General features: G+C 42.4%; 1 protein-coding gene across 1 annotated transcript in view; it reads left to right on the forward strand.

Annotated features, from left to right (window-relative positions):
• PCP4 (Purkinje cell protein 4) overlaps positions 1–21331 on the forward strand; it is a 48275-nt gene that overhangs the window by 16405 nt on the left and 10539 nt on the right. Inside the window, exon 2 of the mRNA XM_069028201.1 lies at positions 1734–1785. Coding sequence (XP_068884302.1) covers positions 1734–1785 — 52 coding nt within the window. The remainder of the gene's footprint in view (positions 1–1733; positions 1786–21331) is intronic.

Below are 21331 nucleotides of genomic sequence, written 5' to 3' on the forward strand. Positions count from 1 at the left end.
GAATCCATATTCCAGCACTCCATCATAAGCAGACTGAACCTGACAGGTATAGCCTAGGGAGGAAAGAGAAGCTTTCATAAAGCCTAAGTATCATAGCCTGAAATGCTCAGGAAATAAGACAACTTGAAAAAGCATTTAAAAATATGCAGGGGAGGAAAAAGGAATATAGGTACCTTTTTATTGATAGAAAAAAATAAGGTATTTTGTAAATGAACACAATATAATCTTCTTTAAAGTGCTGTTTAGAATTGAAACATGGAAGTATTAACCAAACTTTAAATAAAGGCACAAAGCAAAACTGCTTGTTGGGTGGATTTTTTGATTTCTGGCTGTTGGTAACTTACGCTTTTGTCAAAGGTGTTTATTATCCCTTTAGAATCCCATTCTCTGTTATTGGCCAGGTTTCTCTCTTGGCTCTGAGGCTCCAGGGAGAAAAAAAATGTATTTTCATTTTCCATGTCAGAGCTAAGAGCACACATGAAGATTTTGTACTTACCTCATCATTAGCTCTATATACAAAAGAGACCTTGGAAATACCACTGCTTGGGAAGGCAAAAGACAGAAGCCAAAGCAGAGAAGGTTTTAACCAGAAATTTTAAAGAAATTCCTTCAGACAAGTGTATGGCTGTATGCATTTTCATAGGAGAGTCCACATGACTGTCCAGATGTTGGTAAAACCCATTTGGTTTGCAGTGCTCCTGTACCTGTTCACTTCCCTGGTGCTTGAGGATGTGCTGCCTCTGATGGCTGAGTGCAGCTGGATTTATTCTCCGAGTTTAGTACTCCCAGATTTTTATGTGGACAACCCTAGAGGACGATTTCTTCAGTTCTATTTCAGTAACACACAAGTATGAATAATTTTGCATAAGGAATGTAAATTTTGCCATAGGCTGAAGTACCTTAATCCTTGAGATGCTTTCTCTGGGGAATGCAGAATAATTTTCATAGAGTGACCATTCCTAAGCTGGAAAGTTCCCTACTATTGAGACCACTCCAGTACTCTGCCACTGTGACTATTTCGACTGCCCTGGTGTTCTGCCACCTGTTAGTTGGCGGAGTGATTTAAATCAGTTCTTTTTCATGGAAATTCAGGAGGCTATTCCTTGGACAGAGTAAAGTGGGAAGGTCCATCTTCTCTCATGGCCAAAGCAGAAAATGGATCTTCTAGTCAAAGTCAAGTCAGGATGGAGATTCTCCCTAGCCCTCCTTTTGTTGCTAATGTATTTCTAGGAACATTGTTATTGTGTCTTTTTTATGGCATTGGCCACATTTATTTCAGGCTGGGCTTTGACCCTTATAATTTTGTTCCTTCAAAACCTCATGACTTCCCTGTAGTCCTCCTGCGTCATGGAAGGGGAGGCACAGCAGGGAGCTGCAGAAATGAAATGCTGCATTGTAGCTCTCGTTCCCTTGCACTGCTGGGAGCCTGGTTACACACATATATATCACTCATTGCTATAATTACATCCAGGGGCACACGTAGTGATGCAGCTGGACCTAAATCAGAGCCTTTTATATTGGAAAAGAACTCCAGGATCACAGAGTCCAACCTTTAAATGGAACGAAACATTCCTGTTTCACTGGCAGTGTCTCAAAACAGCATTGCATGAGGGTGAATGGATTATCCAAGAGACTGAGGAGAAATCAGGCTGTAATTACCAGGAATTCCAAGGGGAAAATGCATGTTCCAGTGTGTTCTAACCTCTTGTTTTGTGTTTTTTTCTCCCTAACAGAGACAAGGAACCGGAGCTACAAATGGGAAAGACAAGACGTCTGGTGAGAATGGTAAGGGTTGACTTTATTTCTGGATGGAGAATACTGAGTAAAATGGAGCCAAAATACTTTTTACTCTAATGACAGATGTCTGTAGTGAAGGCTTTGGTGTCATAAATTACCTTTGTGATTGTGTTTGAGAAACTTGAAGGACTTCAGAGGGTTTGTTTTCTTTTTACTTGCATGTTTAAACCCTTTGCTAAAGTAGAGTCTCTCTTCTGAGTGTGTAAGTGGTAAACTTAAGGACTTCAAAGAAGTCAGAGCAGAGACAAATGAGACTAAAACAAGATTAGATATGTGTGAAAAGGACACCAAAAAACAAGGTGAGGTATTATGAGCTGCTCCATGAATGAGGAAGGTGAAGAGACAGAGAAGGATTTGCTCATAGAGTTTCTGCAGTGTGATTAATCCCACCTAATTTTAGGCCCAGAACTAAGATACCAAAGTTAGAATCCACTTGTTTAGAGCTCATTCTAGTGTTGCTGGAGAGAAGCTATGGATGGAGCAGCTCTCATGGAAGGACCAGATGGCAAAGAGGCTCTGAATTTCGTCATTGGAGTGAGGCTGGACTCATCTCCACTCCTCCAAGGGGTGACTCATGGGGCTTTTTCAGACCTTAATAAAGGGGCTGGCAGAAACCAATTTCAGACCTTCAAGTGGCACAAACAATTCTAATTAAAAAATGTTGATTTTTTTTTTTCCCCAGAAGAATGCAAAACTGAATTTTCAAGAAAACAGTAATTGTTTGGGGGTTTTTTAAGCTGAAATCTCATTTTATTTCCTATAGGGGCAGAAATGCTTTTCACACAAATGATAATTGATTAAAATCCAGTTACCATCAGAAACATTTTTCAAAGGAAAAGATTAAACAATTTTGATTTTTTTTTTAATTTACCCAGCTAAAATAGAGGGAGCATCAGAAAGAGGCTTGAACTATAAAATGTGCTCTCTGCTTCTGCTTGCTCATCCACTTCTAATTAAAAGAATGTGTTCTGTGTCCATCCCATCCCCTGAACAGCAGGAAGAATCCAAGTCCCTTCTCTGAAAAGCCATGGCTTTTCCAAATGGGTCATTTGAGCAGTTATTTTGGATGTGTGTTTTGGCCTTTTACGTTGGTCAGAGTAGAATTTTTGGGCCCTTTGAGGCAACACATCCTAGAGCATTAAGAGTGTTCTTTATGGATAGTTTTCCTATTACAGGGAGGTGACTTTCCCGTAAGGGCTGTTTGCATAATGTTTCAGTAAATGAAATCCGTAGATGATGCTCCCACTATGAGAAAACACAAATTGGAGTGGAAAAAAAAAAACAACCCAAATAAATATTTTGGCTTGTTATAGTGTCTTGAATTAGTGGGAACAAATGTACCCTGACAGCAAAGCAATTTGCATTTTCGAGTTAACAGGGAAGGAAAGCAAGCAAAATTATGTCAGCCATTCGGGCAGCATGGGGAGCATGTTTTTCTCTTTTCTGTTTGAGCACATTATGAACTCAGCTCATTTGCCTTGAATTTCTTTCCCAAATAAAAATTTCTTCCCAAATAAAATAGTCCTGTTGTCAAGTTTATCTTAGATTTACTGATCCTGCAGCCTTTTTAAAAGCGATTTTTTTTCTTTTTCTTAGTGGGGATTTTGAGTGAGCAAGGGCTGCATCATTAATTCAGAAATATATATGGTTCTAGTTGTGGCATAATTTTATGTGTAAAATAAACAGGCAGATGCACAGTTAATCTTGGGCAAAGAGATACCAATTATTTTTTGTAATGAAATTACAGCAGAAAAGCTGTCACCTACATAAAACACAGGAGTAGCAGGGGAGATGGAATAGAGTCCTCTGATCTCCCCAGCCTACATGCTTGCATAAAAATAAAGCAGAATCAGAACTTTGAACCTGAAGTTGAATGCTAAATCAAAGAGGCAGAAATATGTAACTCTTTGTCCTTATTAGCTCTGTGTGGTTAGAACCCAAGCAGTGATTTATTACTCTGAAAATTGGGGTGTGCTGTAAACCTACATACACAATATAAATCCTCTGTTCCATGTTTTTTTGGCCAGAAGTCTGCAATATGTCCATGTCTTAAATGTTATTAGCCTCTTCTTCAAGTGTTTGTTTCCCTGTCAAAAGGAAACTTTCCCTCTTGTTTCCCTCTTGTTGAAAAGGTGGGAGGGTGGAGAAACAAACAACTCTTTCATCTTATGAAAAGAAAGCAAAAGAAAGAAAAGTCATGCTCTGACAATGTTTGCAAAGGCAAACTGGTCTGGTTGCTGTCTTTGCTCTGTTTACAGATTAGGAAAAGCTGCTGAAAACTGGCCCAAACAACAAATAAAGATGCTTGGCTTTTCTCAGGGTTTGATTCACACAGAGAGACACTGTGGGCTTGAGCTTTGTTCGTGCATTGCAGTAGAAAATGAATTTTGGGCCTGCCTCTAGGTGAGGTTGAAACTGAAGAAAACAAAATAATGACCATGGCAATCAGCAGTCTCCCTCTTTGAAGACATCTATGGCCTTGCTGTCACCACGCAGCACTCAGGGAAATTCAGTCTCCGAGGATTCCTTTTATAGCAGGGATAGTTTGGGTAGACACGAATGCATTTTCTTGTTTGACCCTCCTTAGACAGGAACAGTCCATCCTTAATTTTATTTAGCTCCTACCCCAGAGCAGCAGTGGCAGCTCTTAGCAAACCTCCCATCAGCAGCAGGGGCTGTGCTGCTGCACACACAGGATGGATGAGGATGGAAGGGACCACAGGGGGACATCTGGTGCCACCTCCCTGCTCCCAGAGCACAGGATTGTGTCCAGATGGCTCTGGAATGTCCCCAGGGAGGAGACCCCAGAGCCTCTGTGGCCAATCTGCTCAGGGCTGGCCCTGCCCAGGGCAGCAGTTCTGCCTCCTGTGCAGGGCAATTGCCGGGCTCAGGCCCTGCCCGTGGCTCTGGTGCCGCTGCCGGGCCCCGGAGCAGAGCCCGGGCCCTGCCCTGAGCCCTCCCTGCAGCCAGGGACACCCAGGGCTGAGGGCCCCTCTCAGCTGGGGCTCCTCTCGAGGCTGAGCAGCCCCGGCTCCCTCAGCCTGTGCTGGGCACGGAGCTGCTCCAGGCCCTTCCTCAGCTGCGCAGCCTCCGCCGGCCCCGCTCCAGGAGCTCCCTGGCCCTGCTGGGCTGAGGAGCCAGAGCTGGGCACGGCACCCCAGAGGTGCCTCCGGGGCTGGGCACAGGGGCAGGATAACCCCTGACCTGCTGGGAATGCTCTTCCAATGCACCCCAGGATCTCATTGGCCTTCCTGTCCCCCAGGACACTCTGCTGGCTCAGGGACAGCTCATTGTCCCTCAGGACTCCCAGGTCCTTCTCCAGCGGGTCACCCCCAGCCTGTGCTGGTGCCTGGGGTTATTTATTCCCAGGTGCAGGAGCCTGTCTTTGCCCTTGTTGAATTTCAGACAGTTCTCTGCCCATCTCTCCAACCTACTGAGATCCCTCTGAAGGGCTGCACAGCCCTCAGGGGGATCAGCTGCTCCTCCAAGCTCTGTGTCATCATCAAACTTGCTGAGGAGGTTCTGCCCCTTCACCCAAGTTAAACAATCTGGGCCCAGTATTGAACCCATAACCTCACTGGGCCCTTGAAGGACCTCAGTCTGCCTGAAACCCAAGAGATATTTATTTGTGAAACTGCAAACTTAGCTTGTAAACCTGTTACATAAACGCTGTTCTCTGTGGAAGAAAATCCAAAGGGAAGACAGCACTACTATTCCCACACAGCTCAGCGTGGGATAAGAAGCTGTAATTTCCTTTATGCTTACCTGGTTTGATTAGTTGGGACAATCATATTTGCAGATGCAAATATGAAAACAGAATGTTCGCCCCTGGCTATTAGTGAATAAATGGTTCTTTGTGACCTTGGCAATGTCACAAAGTTCCTTTGTAGGTTAACACTTGTCCCTTCTTCTGTTTCACATTGCCCCGTGTTGTTTTATTCTTGTGCAATTTGCAAGCTGCTCTCATGCAATCTACTCTTCAATAGCCCAGCACAACTGCCAGGGAAACAATTGCATCAGAACCAATTATTTCTATCTTCAAATTTAGAATCACTCTTCTTCCTATTATTAGATCTCGCCCTTTCTTCTCAAAATACATAAAGCATGTGATTATTAATTGGTATTAATAATTTTTCTTGGAAGATGAGATTTATCATTCAGTAACATGAATATTTATAATAACAAAATAAGTGTTTTCATGGGATGAATTCTATGCCTTCCTGGCTCTGAGTGAAATGAAAATGAGTAGGTTTTGCATGAACTGAGATGTCATGGTGGATTAATCCAATCACAGCAAGATGGTCAGTGTATTTTCAGTTTCTTTTCATTCCCAAACACTTGTCAGTGTATGAGCTCTGCTTTGGGGCGTTCATAAAATTATACATGAATAAATATTCTGTGTTTCATCCTGTCCGTGGGACACCTCTTCATAAAGATGAACAAACAGTAGAGTTAATAAAGTTAATTCTTATATTTTGCATCTGAAATGGAGTCACTTCAGTCTGAATGCTTCTAGAAAACATTTAGGGTAATGGTAAATAATTGTAAAGCAATCCCGTGTGGGAGAATAGAGATCTCTCTCTAGTAAGCTTTCCTGGTAGAGGGGTAGGCATCTTGCAGTATTATCAACAGTCCATTCACCCACTTCCTCTGCTCAAGAAATATGGGAAATTCTGCTCACTGCACTCAGGAATAAAAAAAGAAATCTTGCCAGATCCGACAGAGTGAATAATAATCTTCATCGTTATTTATGTAGAGTGCTTAGCTTAATAGAGCTTCAGTTCCTGGCTAGAGGCCAGGATCTTTATTGTAGTATGGGCTAATATAAATATCTCTTTAAGAACTCAAAATTAATTTTCCACTAATATTCTCCAATGACTGCGTAAAAAATGTGCTGGTTTTGGGAACAGCCCTACAAATAAACTTACTGGTGGAAAAAACGATTTTGAGGAAGGGAGGGGAACACATGAGGGTAATTTGTATAAATATTCAAAGGGCCTCATGGAACATGGTTTGCTGTATCTTCCTGGGCCTGGAGGTCACATTTTTTATTCCAAGGAAAGGACAGAGCCTGAACTGCTGCATTGCAATGCTCATACATTTTCTTTCCCACAAAACATTGCTTGTGCAGCAAAAGATGAATCTTAAGTATTGCAAGCAACTGCTGAATCAATGTAAAAAAAACCACCCTAACCCTTTCAAACTGCTGCTCTCTGATATTTCACCCCCACAGCACTAATCAGAAGTTAGGATGGGGAGTACTGGATGAAAGTATAATACTGAGTTTTCCTGGGTGATAGGTTGAGAGTAGGCACAGAAATTAGCTTGCCTTGTTGTCTCTTTTCACTATGGTGAAAGTTCTCTCATCCCTTTTAAGTGGTGCTTCAAGGGGTATGATCTCCCAGTAATGCAGTCTCTCTTATTCTACTTTCAGCCTATATCCAAAGCCAAATTCTGTCCTATCTCATCCAGTCTAGCCAGTACTAGTGGGGATTTGGGAAGTGAAATGAGGATGATTTGTTGTACCTCATCCCACATCTCTTAAAATAAAAAGTCTGTGCCTCAGCAACATTCCCAGACAAGTCTGCAACCACCAAATACCATAACACCTTCACAGAGCCTAAATACAAAAGTGTCTGAACCCTCAGCATGGTTACATAAGTTGTGTTCGGTCATGTACAGATCACTCAGGCTCAGAGGAAGGTGTTAAAATCCTGTGAGAACTCAACACTCTGATCTGCAGCTGAGGGTGGATCAGATGAGGAGAAAAAGTCCCAAGTGAACAGTTCTAGATGAATCCCATCTCAAGACATGGCAAAGACACTGCAGGGAACTGCTGAGTTTCAGTTTAGGCACTTGCCTGGGGACAGCTGCACAGAAAGTTTGCCCAGAACCAAACCAAAGATATCTCAGGTCCTCTCCTGGCCTGGTTCTCTTCCTTTGCCCAGCCTGGTGTGTGGAATCAAGGAATGTGCCCATCCCTGCAGGCAGCCAGCAGGGCTCAGCTAAAGGCAGATTGAGCCTTTAATAACAAGGCTCTGGGATTGTTCACAGATCTTCCCTGGAGAGGATGCTGAAAGGAAGAAAAGGGAATTATACATGAACTTTATTTCCTCTCCTAGGTGAATTTCCATTTCTGGAGGCCAGGGATGAGCATGAGTCCTCTCCAGAGGGATACTGTGTGCTTCTTTATTTGGGGCAGTGATGGCAATGAAGGACTGTTCACAAACATTCTCTGATACACAATTTTTGGTGTTGATTCAGAAACAAAAACTTCTAAAGTGATGATTTTTATGTGTGTTTGAGATAACGTGGGCACCTTCTGCACTGAAACTTCACCTATACCCATGTGTGCCTGTCCATGTGCAGTGATCATCTGGTTTCATGGAGAGGAGCCTCTGGAGGAGTTTAATCAATGTATCTGAACTAAACTGAAGAAATACTTCTAAAAGAGTAGATATTGTTCTTATTTTTCTGTTACCTGACAAGTTGGCTTTGACACTGTGCATTACAGCTTCACCTCATCTGCTAATGAGGAGCTTTCGTTTTTTAAATGTTTAGGCAGAAGCATCTTAAAAAAAAAAGATTGTATTAAAAGTTTCATCAATTAACAGCTGTGCTCTTGTAGTCTGGCCTGTGTCTTGGCTCTGGAATTCCCCACAAGTTTTCATTTTGTGTATCATTTATAACCACTCTCGTGACTCCCAAATAAGTCCATCTTCCCACACAAAGAATACAGCACTATCCACATGAAGGATGTCTGTCTGTATGTTGCTATATAATGTTAATTATGCAGCTTTTTCTCACACATTTTGGGTTTCTTTTTTCTTTTTTTAATGCAGAAGTCCCACAAGGAAAAAAAATACAGAGCAGAACAGCACAAGTATAGAATAACAACTTAAGCTTTTTAAACCTGCTCATTAAAGACTTAAAAAATGGGAAATTATTTCAAAAGAGATTTATCTTTTTTTTTTTTTTTTCCCATAGAGGGAAAAGCTCCTATTAACTGGTACCTTTGACTTGGAGAATCTTCACACTTAATACTCCTGCCACCAATGAATCTGTCTAGGTACTTATATGGTCCTGACCACCATAGTAACTGAGTGTCTTCCAAGTATTTAAAAATAGAGATAACAATAACAATTCTTGCCCTGGTCCACCTCTTTCTTTCCAGCTTGCTAGGAGAACAACTTGATTAATTTATGGGACCTTTGTTTTGCACACAGTGCCTGCACACAGCTCGGGAAGCTTGTGTGCCTGCGTGGATGCGATGTTCTCAAACCGAGTGCATCCAAAAATCCGGCTGCATTTCTAAAAATGTGAGAGATGAACACATGTATAGGAGTTATATATATTTCTGTATGGTCCCTCACAGTCTGCTCCTTCACAGGAGGTAGAAGTCAGTAGAACTGCAGCATTCCTGCAGTGTTGAGATCAGGAGCAGCCCAAGGAAATCATCATGAGGTGTCTCAGCAAGTGGGCATTTGAGCACCTGAAAGGTAGTGGTAGCCCATCTCCCTTCTGAGAAACTGGCTGGAAAATCAGCCAAGATCATTACAGAAAAGAAAAAAAAAAAAGTCAGTGATTAGAAATGAAGAAAAAATCAAATTAAATGAAAGAAAATAAAGCTGTGATGATGCTGGTGGGTTTTGCCTTTTGGATGAGTCATAAATACGCTGGAGTTCCCATCAAGTGTTAATGAGGAAAGACAGAATTGAAATGATGCCTTTGACAAGTGCCATATTTCTTCTGGAAATCAGTCTGTAATTATCAGTGAGCTGCCTGACTGTGCACCAGGGAGAAGGAGCCTTCTTTCCATGACTGGCACATAACTGGCTGGCTGCCACAAATGTGCACTGCCTGGAAAATGGGCTCTCCGGGGAGAAGGAGCCTTTAGTTCTGCTTTGGTGCTGGTGGTGACCCAAAGGGAGGACACAGCTCAAGCCAGCCCCTCAATAACCCTATAAAGTTTCCTCTGAAATGAATCTGCCCCTGCATCATCAGGGATGGTTTGGGGTATGTCAGGATCAGAGTCAATGGGATATGGGAGATGGAATATTTACATTGGGAATCCATGGAGCTGGGCAAACTGGCACAACTTGGAGATTTCTTTCTCCTCGTTCCCCAACACTAACAACAGATGATTAAAAGGCTACAAGAGGTGCATGTAGCTGAGCAGCATGTTTTTTTAATTTAGTGGAAGTGAAAAATGAAAGAGGAACACATTCAATGCCCAACAGTGGTTACCAGGATTTACTGTTGTGGAAACATCACTTTTCTTTTTGACTGTACACACACGACTGTACACAGACCTGCTTTACTTCACACCACAGGCTTTTGTTTCCTTCTGACTTGGGTTTGTAAATGGAATGAAAATACTTTTCTACCTATGAGTTCCTCTGTTAGAAATTCAGTAAATGATTAATCATTCGTTTTTTTTCTGAAGGTTTTTAAGATTTTAATTTGTAGCACACAGCTGTCTTGCGGCACTTAGCTCGATGCTCCAAAATTAGCTTGTAATTTGGTGTTATCAGGCTCCCTTGTGTAAGCAGGCACCAGAATTTAGAACAGCAGGAGTGTTACAGACATGATGAAAATGTGCTCCTTTGCTGAACTGGTGGCCAGAACAAAAAGCAGTCAGGGCTGCAGGAAGGAATTAGATGCTGCATCAGGAACCAGCACAACACTTCACCTTCAGTCCCCGTGCTCAGAGATTATTTCAGGACCTTATGTAAAATGCTTAGGTTGCCTGTCCGAGGGAAGAGAGGGGTGTCTCAAAGTCAGCCCCACACGTGTCTTGGGTTCTCTGCCTCTCTCTCCAAGTTTGGGGTGAAATTCTTCATGTCTGGCTCTCTGGGTGCACATCTCTGTGAGAGACCTAAAGCTCTGTTTGTTCTCAACAGAGAAAAATGTATTTTTTTGTGACGTGGTGCTTATCAGAATGAGCTCCTCTGGAGAGCCTGGTGTTCATAGATCTTAATCTGATTTAGGCTTCTAATTTGCTTAGCTCTCTCAAGGCTGGGGAATTTGTGGGTAATACTAACATTAAAAATAACAAAAATTATATAATAAATAATAAATAATTCTTTGTCTATCTCTGGAGTTAAGTGGATGTTCAGCAGGGTATTTCAGAATGTCTGGTTTGGACCTGGACATTTAATTTCTCCTTAAATCTGTCTCAAGCAGCTCTAGCCTTACTCAGGTTTGACTTATCCTGACCACCTCATGCCAGCTCTCACAGCCATTTTCTCTGTGGAAATATGGATGTGAAAACATCCAAATATTTTCTGGCTTGAGGATTTTGTTAGCCAGGATACTGGATTTGATGGAAGCATTTGCTTTAGCCAAGCACTCTTAGTATTGGTTCATTTTTCCCCAGCCCACAGTGGGTTATGAATAGGAAAGACTGAGAAAAATACGTATTTTCCAAGGAGGAATTTCCAAGAACAGAAGAAAGTTGGATAGCACCGGATATGGAAAAGGCATTTTGAAAGTCATAGTGGAAAAAAAATAGGGCAGGGTGCTCCGGCAGCTCCTGGGAGATGATGTGGGTATTCCAGAGCTGGAAATCAGCTCTCAGCACTTCTCCAGGGTCTCACAGTGACATTATTTAATCACCGTTGATGAATGAGTTCTCTAACTGTATTTTGAGTATCTCATCTTTCATTCTAATTTATACCTAAAACCCCCTGAGACTGCTGGTTGACTCTAGGTGGAGAAAGCATTAATTATTCCTTAGGTTTTAGTGAAACACTGGCACTCCACAGTGGCCAATTTGCTACTCCTCTAAAAGCTGCCAATAAAAAAGGACATGTACAAATATATTCATTAGCTCAAACTAATTAAAACCCAGGCTAATAGCCAGGAACACAACACGTTATTGCAGGATTTTGGAATTCATTATGTGCCTGTGCTGATCCAACAGTAACTATCCCTGCAGCTCCTAATCTAAGTTAAAGATCTGTTTACTGACAGACACCTAAAATGTAGTTTACAGGGCCTACAGACACTGCAAAGTTTCTGACCCAGGTGTTTGACAGGAAACAAGGATTGGCCATGGAGATAATTCTGGGCAACAGGGATTAGCTGTGGAGAAAATTCTTGGCTACATCCTTTGTTGTGTAATAGAACCAAACAGAAGGATGGGAGAGGTGAGATTAATTAAGCTTGAAGATTTGTTTCTCCTTGTGGCCTTTGATTTCAGAGCTGAGTGAGTGTAGGTTATCAGGTGTGGTACCTTTGAGGGAAGATGTGGATACACCTGTGTATATTCCAAACCTCCAGTTGCATTTGGGGCCCATCCTGGGGAATGTTGGGAGCACATAAACCCCCATCCTGGCTTATCCAGGGTCATACAGCATAGGTGAGGATCTGATAACCTCCTTCTTTTCACCTTAAATAACCAGGGAACAGAGCCCACTGAGGGAAGGACATTGAGACAGAGCTGAGCTGGATCCAAGGCTGTTTGGTGTCCTGAAGCAGCCACCTCTGGGTCTAGCAGCCAGCAGAATAATTCCTAGCAGAAAACATGCATTGTGGTCTCACCTAATGATTGTATTCATCAAGCAGGCAGCTGTATTTGTCACTGGCAGAAATTTCTTGGTGACCTTTCCAGTGAATCTGTTCCCAACAAAACTCTGTGTCTCTGGTGAGATCTCTGTGTCTCTCGTGTGAGGTCTGCCTCCAGCAGACAAAGATGTGGAGAAACTGGGGGAAAAAGAATTCCTGGCTTATTTTAGCCAAGAAGGTAAGAAGACAAATGGAAGAAGTGTAGTTTTGGATCTTTTCTGTCAAAGGATGATGGATGCTGTCAGCAGAGGGCAAGACGTGGGCTTTGCCAGTCAATCATTCTCTCCATCAGCACCACTTGGTCTCGTCTCAGACAAACTTCTTTGGCTTAAATTCCTTCCTCTGTCAAATTAAAGAGAAAGAAATGGCTTTTCTAGACCCCAGTGGGAAGAAGTTTGGAGATTAATGATCCATAAACAGTAGTGTATATTCCTGTGTCATTTGCCCAGCGGGAGCAGGTGTGGGAGGTTTGGTGGACGTTGTCTGCTCCCACTGTTGGACCTCTTTGAAGCTTTTCCCTGTGCCAGAGAAAAGTGTCACAATTCTTGTTTAAATATTTATGGTTTTCACAGGAGGGACCACAGAAATAAAGAGCAAAAGACTTAAGTCATGGGATGGATGCCATCCTCTGGAGGTCCCTCAGCTCAGAACCATTCCAGTATGGAAGAACATCAAAAAGAAAATGTAATTTTTGGCAATTCCCCCCATTCCTCCCCATGCCATGGGCAAAGCTTGGGAACAAGAGAGTCTAGAAGCTGTTCTCAGATGCAGCAGAATTAGTGTAGCTATTTGGTCTCTATTCATCATCTTAAGAAGATTACTGCAGCTAACATTAGCATTTTTGCTATTACATGGTGGACTGGCTGAAGTCCAGACTGGGTTGGTATTAGAATACTTATTTCTTTCCTTTTACTGTTCTTTTTCTTCTTGCAGTAGAAGATGATGGACAAAAAAAAAAGCCAGTGAAGAAAGCTGCCTCAAGGGATACCAGTGCTTCTTTGTAGTTTCTCCCCACATATCTGTTTATGTGAGCTTGTAATTCCAGCTCAGTTTGGTTCTAAGTTTCAGGTTTAAATGAAATTAAATATAAGCACATCCACAACTGCCATTATTTTTGAGTGGGTACTATGTGAGACCACTAAGAAGTTACTGTTTTCTATAAATTTCTGTAACTATAAATAGATCCAAATGTACTTGAAACTTGGCATGGAAATGTTTTATAACTACCATAAATTTGACCCTTCGAGCTTCCCACAACTCTTTGGACATCACAGTGATTTTCTGTGGCTGTAAGTAGTTTTCTGCAGGACTCTGTAGTACTGTCATGCCTATTTGGGGCTGAATTTCTTGACTGGACTTGCAGAGTAGAAAAACCAACAATTAACCTGAGTTAGAGAGAAGCTGCTTCTCTTCTGCTGTGTGTTTGTGGGGTTTCTGGCCTGCCAGCAAAAGGCTGAGTTTACTTTTGTTTATTTCAGTGTAATTGCTGAGATAGGGAGTGATGCAGCCCAGAGCTGCCAGTCTCCTTTGCTGGTGTCAGAGATACCTTTTGTTGTTGTAAGTGATGCTGTCTGAATGCGACAAAACACTTGATAAGCTTGGCCAAGCATGCCAGAAAACAAAACAAAACAAAAAGCAATGTGGACTTTTCAGTCCAGGCAGTTCAAAAAACTGCAGGGTGTTCTGCCCCCACCAATGAGATGTTTCAGGAGAAAAACTGATCGATTTGGTTAAAAAAAAAGAAAGTTTGCTTTTTTGCTGGTCAGGAGAGGCTGCACAGGATTAAGGTAAGCACTAGAAAACACTCAGATCCTCGGTGCCCATTGGCAGAGCTCTTCTGGCATTGGTTTCTGCTGGTTTTTTCAAGGCCCACGACACATTCACTCATGATATTGAAGGTCTTAACCAGTCACTGGCTTGTATAAGTTGATATTTTACTGCCACCGTGACCCCTTGTCACAGGCAACAAGTGAATGTGTCCACAGGAGTGGTGCAGTGGGATGCTCCGGGGTGAATCCAAACTCCTGGTCCTTCCTACCAGGCAGGCCAGGCTTCCATGATGGATCAAGTTAGTTATTCCTTACTTTCTTCATAAAACTTGTGGTTTTCCTTTCATCTTTTCCACAATTAGGGTCTTCTCTGCCTCTGTTCCTGTCTCCCTCATTTCTTGTGTCTCACCTCTCATTCTTTCTCCTCTCCCCCGAGAATTTTGTGTCTCCTCAGCACAGCTGGGTCAAGTGCTGCTTCTCCCTCTAACTGCCTAATTTTCCCTCCTATTTTCCCAGGCAAATTTGCAGTCTGGGTCATTAGTAAAGAATATTCATTTGCCAAAAAGAAGGTTCCTGACTAATGCTCTAACTAGGGGTCATGGTGACCCTCAGCTGAACTTTTTCATTTTTCTCCAGTCTCACAAAACATTTCCAAGACTAGGTTTAAACAAGGGCCAGGTGAGGAGTCACCTGAAAGAAGAGAAACACAAGTAAGAGACAGAACAGTTTTTAAAGGAGCAGAATTAGAAACAAGAAGGCTTTTAGTTGTTCTCTTTCTGGGAAGGGAAGGGAAGGGAAGGGAAGGAAGGAAGGAAGGAAGGAAGGAAGGAAGGAAGGAAGGAAGGAAGGAAGGAAGGAAGGAAGGAAGGAAGGAAGGAAGGAAGGAAGGAAGGAAGGAAGGAAGGAAGGAAGGAAGGAAATAATTGGGTTTCCTGACAAAAGAGGAGGAAAAAAAATTGGTTCTGTTTACATGCAGATCTAAAATTTGAGCAGTAAAGATAATTAGGTGGGTTTTAGTGGAACAGGGACTGGGCTGTGCTGTGCCCTGTGCATTCTGCACATGCCAGCACTTTGGAGGCAGTGAGGGATGTGAGTCCCAACTTAGGTCCTTCCTTGCACCGACCCAGCTTGTGTTTCCTGAAGCAGAGGAAATGCATGAAAGGTTTAGTCCTTCTAGATGCTTGTAAGCTCATGTCCTTGTAATCCTCAGAAACAGGGTGAGGAAGAATGGGTCTCTCTAGATCAGAAAATACAGGCTGGAGAGATGATCTGAGGTTGGCCAGCTGCCTGTGTGAGCCCAGATGCTGTTTCTGATCAGCTTTATTGACAATCTGACATGTCTATAAATCCAGACAGACCTTAAAAGGTGCCTGTCAGGGTTTAAATTCACACAAGGGAAAATGTTTTCTAGAGAATTTTTAAATGAGTAGCAGAGATAAATGCGAGAGAAATCCTCATCATAGAGTGTGTAAAGGACTACTCAGATTAATTTTTGTCTGCCATGTAATCATTTTAAGTGACTCGACTTTTCAATTTTTTTCCTGTGCTTAAATCTTCAAGAAATCATTGGCAACTCTCAAAACACCAGCAGAATAACATTCACCCTCTGGTTTTGATCCCTTTTAACGATTTTCCAGCTATCCATAACTTTTATTTCATTTAGTTTACATTCCTTCACTGGTATTATATGCACTTACTTTGTTTATTGCAATCTGGACTGGTGGCAAGGCCGATTAACAGCTGCTGAACTCTGCTGGCTAAAAGCTCCCTTTTCAGTTGTACACAACCTTGCCAAAATCCAATGGCTTGGGCTGAAATTTGTTATTTTGATTGCTTGCCTCAAGCAGAATTATTTCGGAAGGGTTCAGCAAAGTCATTCTAGTAGTTTCCAAAAATGAGGCTTGAGCAAAATGTTAGCACATCAAGAAATTAAAAACAATTTCTGATGGCCTTTTGTCTGACTGCTTCGAGCCTTTGTCATTTTGAACAGAAATGTAAGATTTGTCATCTGGGATGTGACTTTTCTATTTGTTATAGAGGCCAAGTTATAAATGTTTTGAAGGACAAGCCTTACGTTTGTGTGAGTTCAGTGAAGCAGTTAATTATTTTTTTTTTCCATGAAAACGCAACATCACTGAGCCAAATAGTAAACACGAAAGCAGTTAAACCAACACTGTCTTTGAAAGGCTTAAGGAAATGATAGTTTTCCTTAATTGCTGCTACATTCAGCGATGCTTTGGCCAGGAGCTGAAGGGTCGTGCCTTTTCTGTGCTCCCAAAACATCACAATTGCTTAGGGAAAAAATGTGCCTCCTTCCTTGGAAGCAGAGGGTCCCAGAAGCTGGAGCAGGGAGGTCAAAGGATGGAATGACAAAGGAGTTCAGTAGGTCTCATCAGGAAGCTGGAACCACAGAGGATTAGGCAGGATTTGAAACTTATGGGATGGAAGCTGGGATGGGGAGGAAGGAATATGAGCAAGCATGTGAGAACTGGAGGAGAGCAGGAGTCAGCTGGTGTGGGAAGGGGCTGGGCTGGAATTTTGAGGTTAGGGAATGTCCTGGTGCAGTTTCGGGGAGCAGGAATAGCAGAATAAAGACACAGCATTGTTGAGGTCTGCTGGCAACCGTGGTGACCGCTCAGGCTGGCCCTGAGCTGGGACAGAGGAGATGGAACAGGAGTAGCACCACATCTGAAGGCATCAGAGTTTTCTGCTTGTTCCCTTCCCATCAGCTTTATGAATCCCACCCAAAAAATCTGCAAGTCATTCCCTTTCCTGCTGATTCAGGAACAGGACAGCAGCCTCCTGCCTCTGCCTGTTACTCCATTAAAACTGGTGTTGGATTTAACAGTTCCAGGCAGCCGTGCTGAGGAGCCATGTGGGTGTCCATATGTTGTATCGAAATACCTTTTTTTTTTGCTTTAAATCTAGGAAACACTGTACTCCTAAGACCATGAAAGTTTCTATATCAAAAATTAAAGTTGTCCACTCAGTGATTCAGTTAATTTTGCCTAATGGTATCAGTTTATTTTGTCATTTATTAACTTTCTCATGTTCAGCTTTGCAACCTGAATGTTCTTTTAAGATAGCTTTATGCATGCAATAAACTTACAGCTGAAGCAGGAGGGAAACCTTTATCCCCCAGCCTCGGTTAGATTTTCATGTCAATTAGTCTATCTGGCACTGGGTTTAACAACTTTCTAATTGCAATTGCAGCACTTAGCTAAATCAATGGCCACCCCTCTGGATAAAACTGATTTTAAATAGCCGTTGTTAAAAGGTACCAGGTGAAAACTTAGTGAGGTGAAAAGCAAGATAACATGAATAGGAACCCTCCTTTTCTTCTAGACAGCTCATATTAATAAAGCTTGCTTTTTGTTTTGTTTTGCCTTAACATGTTTTTACATTAAAAAAAAAAGAAAAAAATTGAACGTCCAGAGAACACTTTCTGAGCTTCCTTTAAGATGTTGCAGGATGGGAGGATTAAAAGGGGAAGGAGTCAGGGAATGCTGCAGGTGATAAAAGGGATTTGTTCCAGCTCTGAGGACTGGAAGGCATCGAGGCTGGAGGGCCAGTGGGGTACCTCACAGGCACCACTTGGCTGGCAGCTCGGAAATGCACCCGCTTCCAGCACGTACAACCTTCGTTGTGTCCTCAGCGTTCTGTGTGGGTTTGTTAAGTGCACCATCTGTCAGGATAATGAGACCATTTTCACTTCCCTGCTCCATAACCTCCTGATGTAGAGAAAGAGCTCAGAATATGGACCTGCTTTCTCCCTTCGAAGGGGCTTTATCGGAAAAGCATGCTTGCTTTTACCTACATAAAAAAAAAAAAAAATAATAAAAAGGTGTGTGGGTGTGATTAATCAATACACAGGCTATAAAAAGGTGGATACTCCTCCTTGCTACACACCTGAGAATAAGCCCACTGCAAGCCAGCCTTAATGATCTACACATTAGTCAGGTGCTTGTCAGATGCTTGTCAGAACTGCACTCTTAGGGGAGAACAACCCCTCCACCCTTTATCTGAAATAGCATCGAGTTCAAAAGAGGATGTTGCTGAGTCAGTGCCTAGGACCTAGAAGGTTTGGAATTTTATTTTCTTATGAGATGGGGGAAAGAGGAAAAAAAAAACGCAGAAGCAGGATTTGAAGTACTGTGTAGTGGCTTTGGAGCCCGACCTTGCTCATTATCTTTGCTGCTTTGGAAAGGCTTGGAAAATTATATTACCCTACAACCATCAGTCGTCACTCAATAAATACAGAGGCTACAGGCAGGGACAAGAAATCCCACTGAGCTTTGGTATTGACTTGTTAGAATTCCAGGCTTTAGCCTCCCAGTACAGTAACTGCCTCTAAGTAATGAACAAGCTGCTCAGAAGGACACCTTGCCCTTCTGGATTCATTCCCTCCTCTTTTATAGGATCTATTCACTGCCATGTTTTACTCCCTTATGCTAAACAGTAAATTGTCCTATGTGACAGTAAGGTCTTTTCTATTACTCTGGGAGAGGAAATCAGTGGGAGAGCAGAGCTGTGCTCCAGTTGTGCCTCAGAGCCAATAGTCCTGTCCACCTCAGCATCAGTTTCCACAGTAGGGGAGGGGAGAGAAAAAAAAAACGTGTCAAGGATGTGTGGTGGGGTTGTATTTCTTCCATTAAGGAATGATGAAGCAGTAACTTTTGTGTGTAATGGTGCTGTAAAATCTGAATTCTCTGTTGAGTGCACCACACTGGGGAACTGCACTAGGAGGTGGTCACTTTGTTTTTCTGAGCTCTGCATGCAGATTCCAGTCTCATGTCAGTGTTCCTTGGCTTGGATCAGCCACAAGAGTCATGGAAATACCTTTTAAAGGGTTCTTGTCTTCTACACATGGACACCCAGCACATCTGACTCACACATTTTATTCTTCCTGCATTCTCAGCCCTGTTTTGGCTGCCTTTGCCACATGCTGGGTGCAGCAAGGTTCCTCGGAGCACCTCCACTCTTCAGGATGGCAGCAGCTATCACCTGGCTCATTCTTAGCTAAACAGCAGAGCAGAGGTTTGGTGTTTGCAGTAGCTGGTGAATTCAATTACAGTTCTCACAGAAACTGTCATTTGGCTGCTTGTTCACATGAAGCATTTGATATTGCTTGTCTTGGTGTTAACTGTAATCCCTTATTAGAGGTGTATAAGGAATCTTATTGATGTGCACTTAAAGGCACACAGTGTACACAAAAATTCACTATCTTTGAATTAAATTGAAAGGAGAGCGAGAGGTGCTGATACAGTTTTTTTGTCTGTTCAGCTATATTTCTATAAAAAGAAAAATGTATGCACACTGTTCAGTCAGCTCCTGAGGGAACGTGAGAGGATCCAGATCAGCTGCACAACTGGCAGCTTCCCTGGCCATCTCAGCAGAGGGAACAAATGTTCATTTTGACCCTCTACTGAAGGTGAGCTGTTCTCTCCCTCTCCATCCTATGGGATCAGAGCACACAGATGGAGTTGTGTGAGAAGATGTGCCTACCTTTATTTTATTTTATTTTCTTCCTTCTTGGAGCAAACAAGATTTCTTAGCTGCTGCAGTTTCAGTGTAGTACCTTTCATAAGGGCTAAATAATTCATTTGATGAGAAAGAATTTCTCATGAAATAGCAGATAAGTGTGTTCATCTGAAATTCTACAATGTGTAGTTCAGGCACCACTCAGGCTCAGGCAGTGTAACTCACTTAAAGAACAATATCTACATCTGAACCAGTCCCTCTGAGCTGCCTTTATAACAGATAGAGAACTAAGCAGTATAGGAAGGGGATTCAAGGGTGAGATTTGTGTTGTCCACTAATGTTGGAATTGCACCCTTGGAGTCCTTGCTTTGCTCCATTGGTGTCTTTCTAAACACCTGCAAGTTTGGCTTCCTTTACAGCTGGACTTGATGATCTTAAAGATCTTTTCCAACCTAAATGATTCTATGATTCTAAGTTAGATTTAGACATTTTTTTTTTGCCTTAGGAATTGGCCAGAGCATTTTACCTAGAATCTGGTTTTGAAATATTTGGCTTAATGAGCTTCTGCAGAACACTAACATGGCTGAGTGGCTCTTGGGCAAGACAGCCTGGAACACACTGACAATACCCTCCAGCATATAATTCCTTCTCATCCTCTTTCAGAGCCGCATTGCCACTGGATCTTAATTTATCTTCCCAGTGCTGCTGTTTCAGTGTTATCCTACATTCTCCTGAGGAGCCCCTCCTCTCTTCCTAAGAAAGTTAAGCAAGCCAGCCTGCAGGGGAAATAAACACAGAATGTGGCTTTTTGCGTTCAGTGGAGACACGGTAAACTCAAATTAATGATTCTGTTCGGGTAACAGCCCAAGCAAAAGAAAGCAGTGGAATTTTCCTAGAACCAACCCTCCTGCAACAGGTTTTCTTTGCTTTACGGTGGAAAACTACAGCTGGGTGACTGCTTTCAGGAGTCAGAGATGTTAAAATTCCGTACCTTTTGTGAGAAAATTTCATTCTGTGGAACATTCAGTAAGACTTCTGATCAGACCAAATCTATCCAGCACTCTGGCTGAACTTGTGGATGCTGGAGCAGAAGTTACAAAGCCAAGTGATGCAGGAGCATGTGAGACCCACTGGCAGGCCAAGTTTCATGGTAAATTGATTTCCTTTAGAGTATCCTGGTCTTTGCTCAGGTGAACTACCTTGGAGCTGCTCCAGAAGTCTGCGTTTTATATCCGTCACATCTCTCGGGCTTTCCTGAAGGGATGAGTTTGGTGTTACGGAGGGGTGACAAACTGTCTTTTGCCAAACACTCTCTTGAAAGAATGTCTTAGAGCAGGTTTGTTCATCCCAGCCTGTTTTTATCCTGTGACAATTCTGTTCTGTCACTAAAGGACTCCACATACTTCCTTGGGCATTCTTAACCTCACAAGCTCCACTTCTACACAATAATTGCCCGGCTGCCTCCACAAACATTCCCAAACTGGCAGGTAGTGCAAGATGTTAAAAAAACATGGTACATGTACTAAAGCAGTGGCTTTTTTTGGGGTGTAATTGTGCTAAATTAACTATCCTATCACAGCACAGAGCAATGCCCACAGTTGTGCAAATAAAAGCTGCACTGTTTGGCCATTATTAATGTTGTTTGTTTCTTGCTCTTAATCTGTGCAGTAAAGTGAGTGCTTCGTACTGATAATATTTACAAGGCTTAGAAGATA

This window comes from Aphelocoma coerulescens, chromosome 1 (genome assembly GCF_041296385.1).
Source record: "Aphelocoma coerulescens isolate FSJ_1873_10779 chromosome 1, UR_Acoe_1.0, whole genome shotgun sequence".
Classification (NCBI taxonomy): Eukaryota; Metazoa; Chordata; class Aves; order Passeriformes; family Corvidae; genus Aphelocoma; species Aphelocoma coerulescens.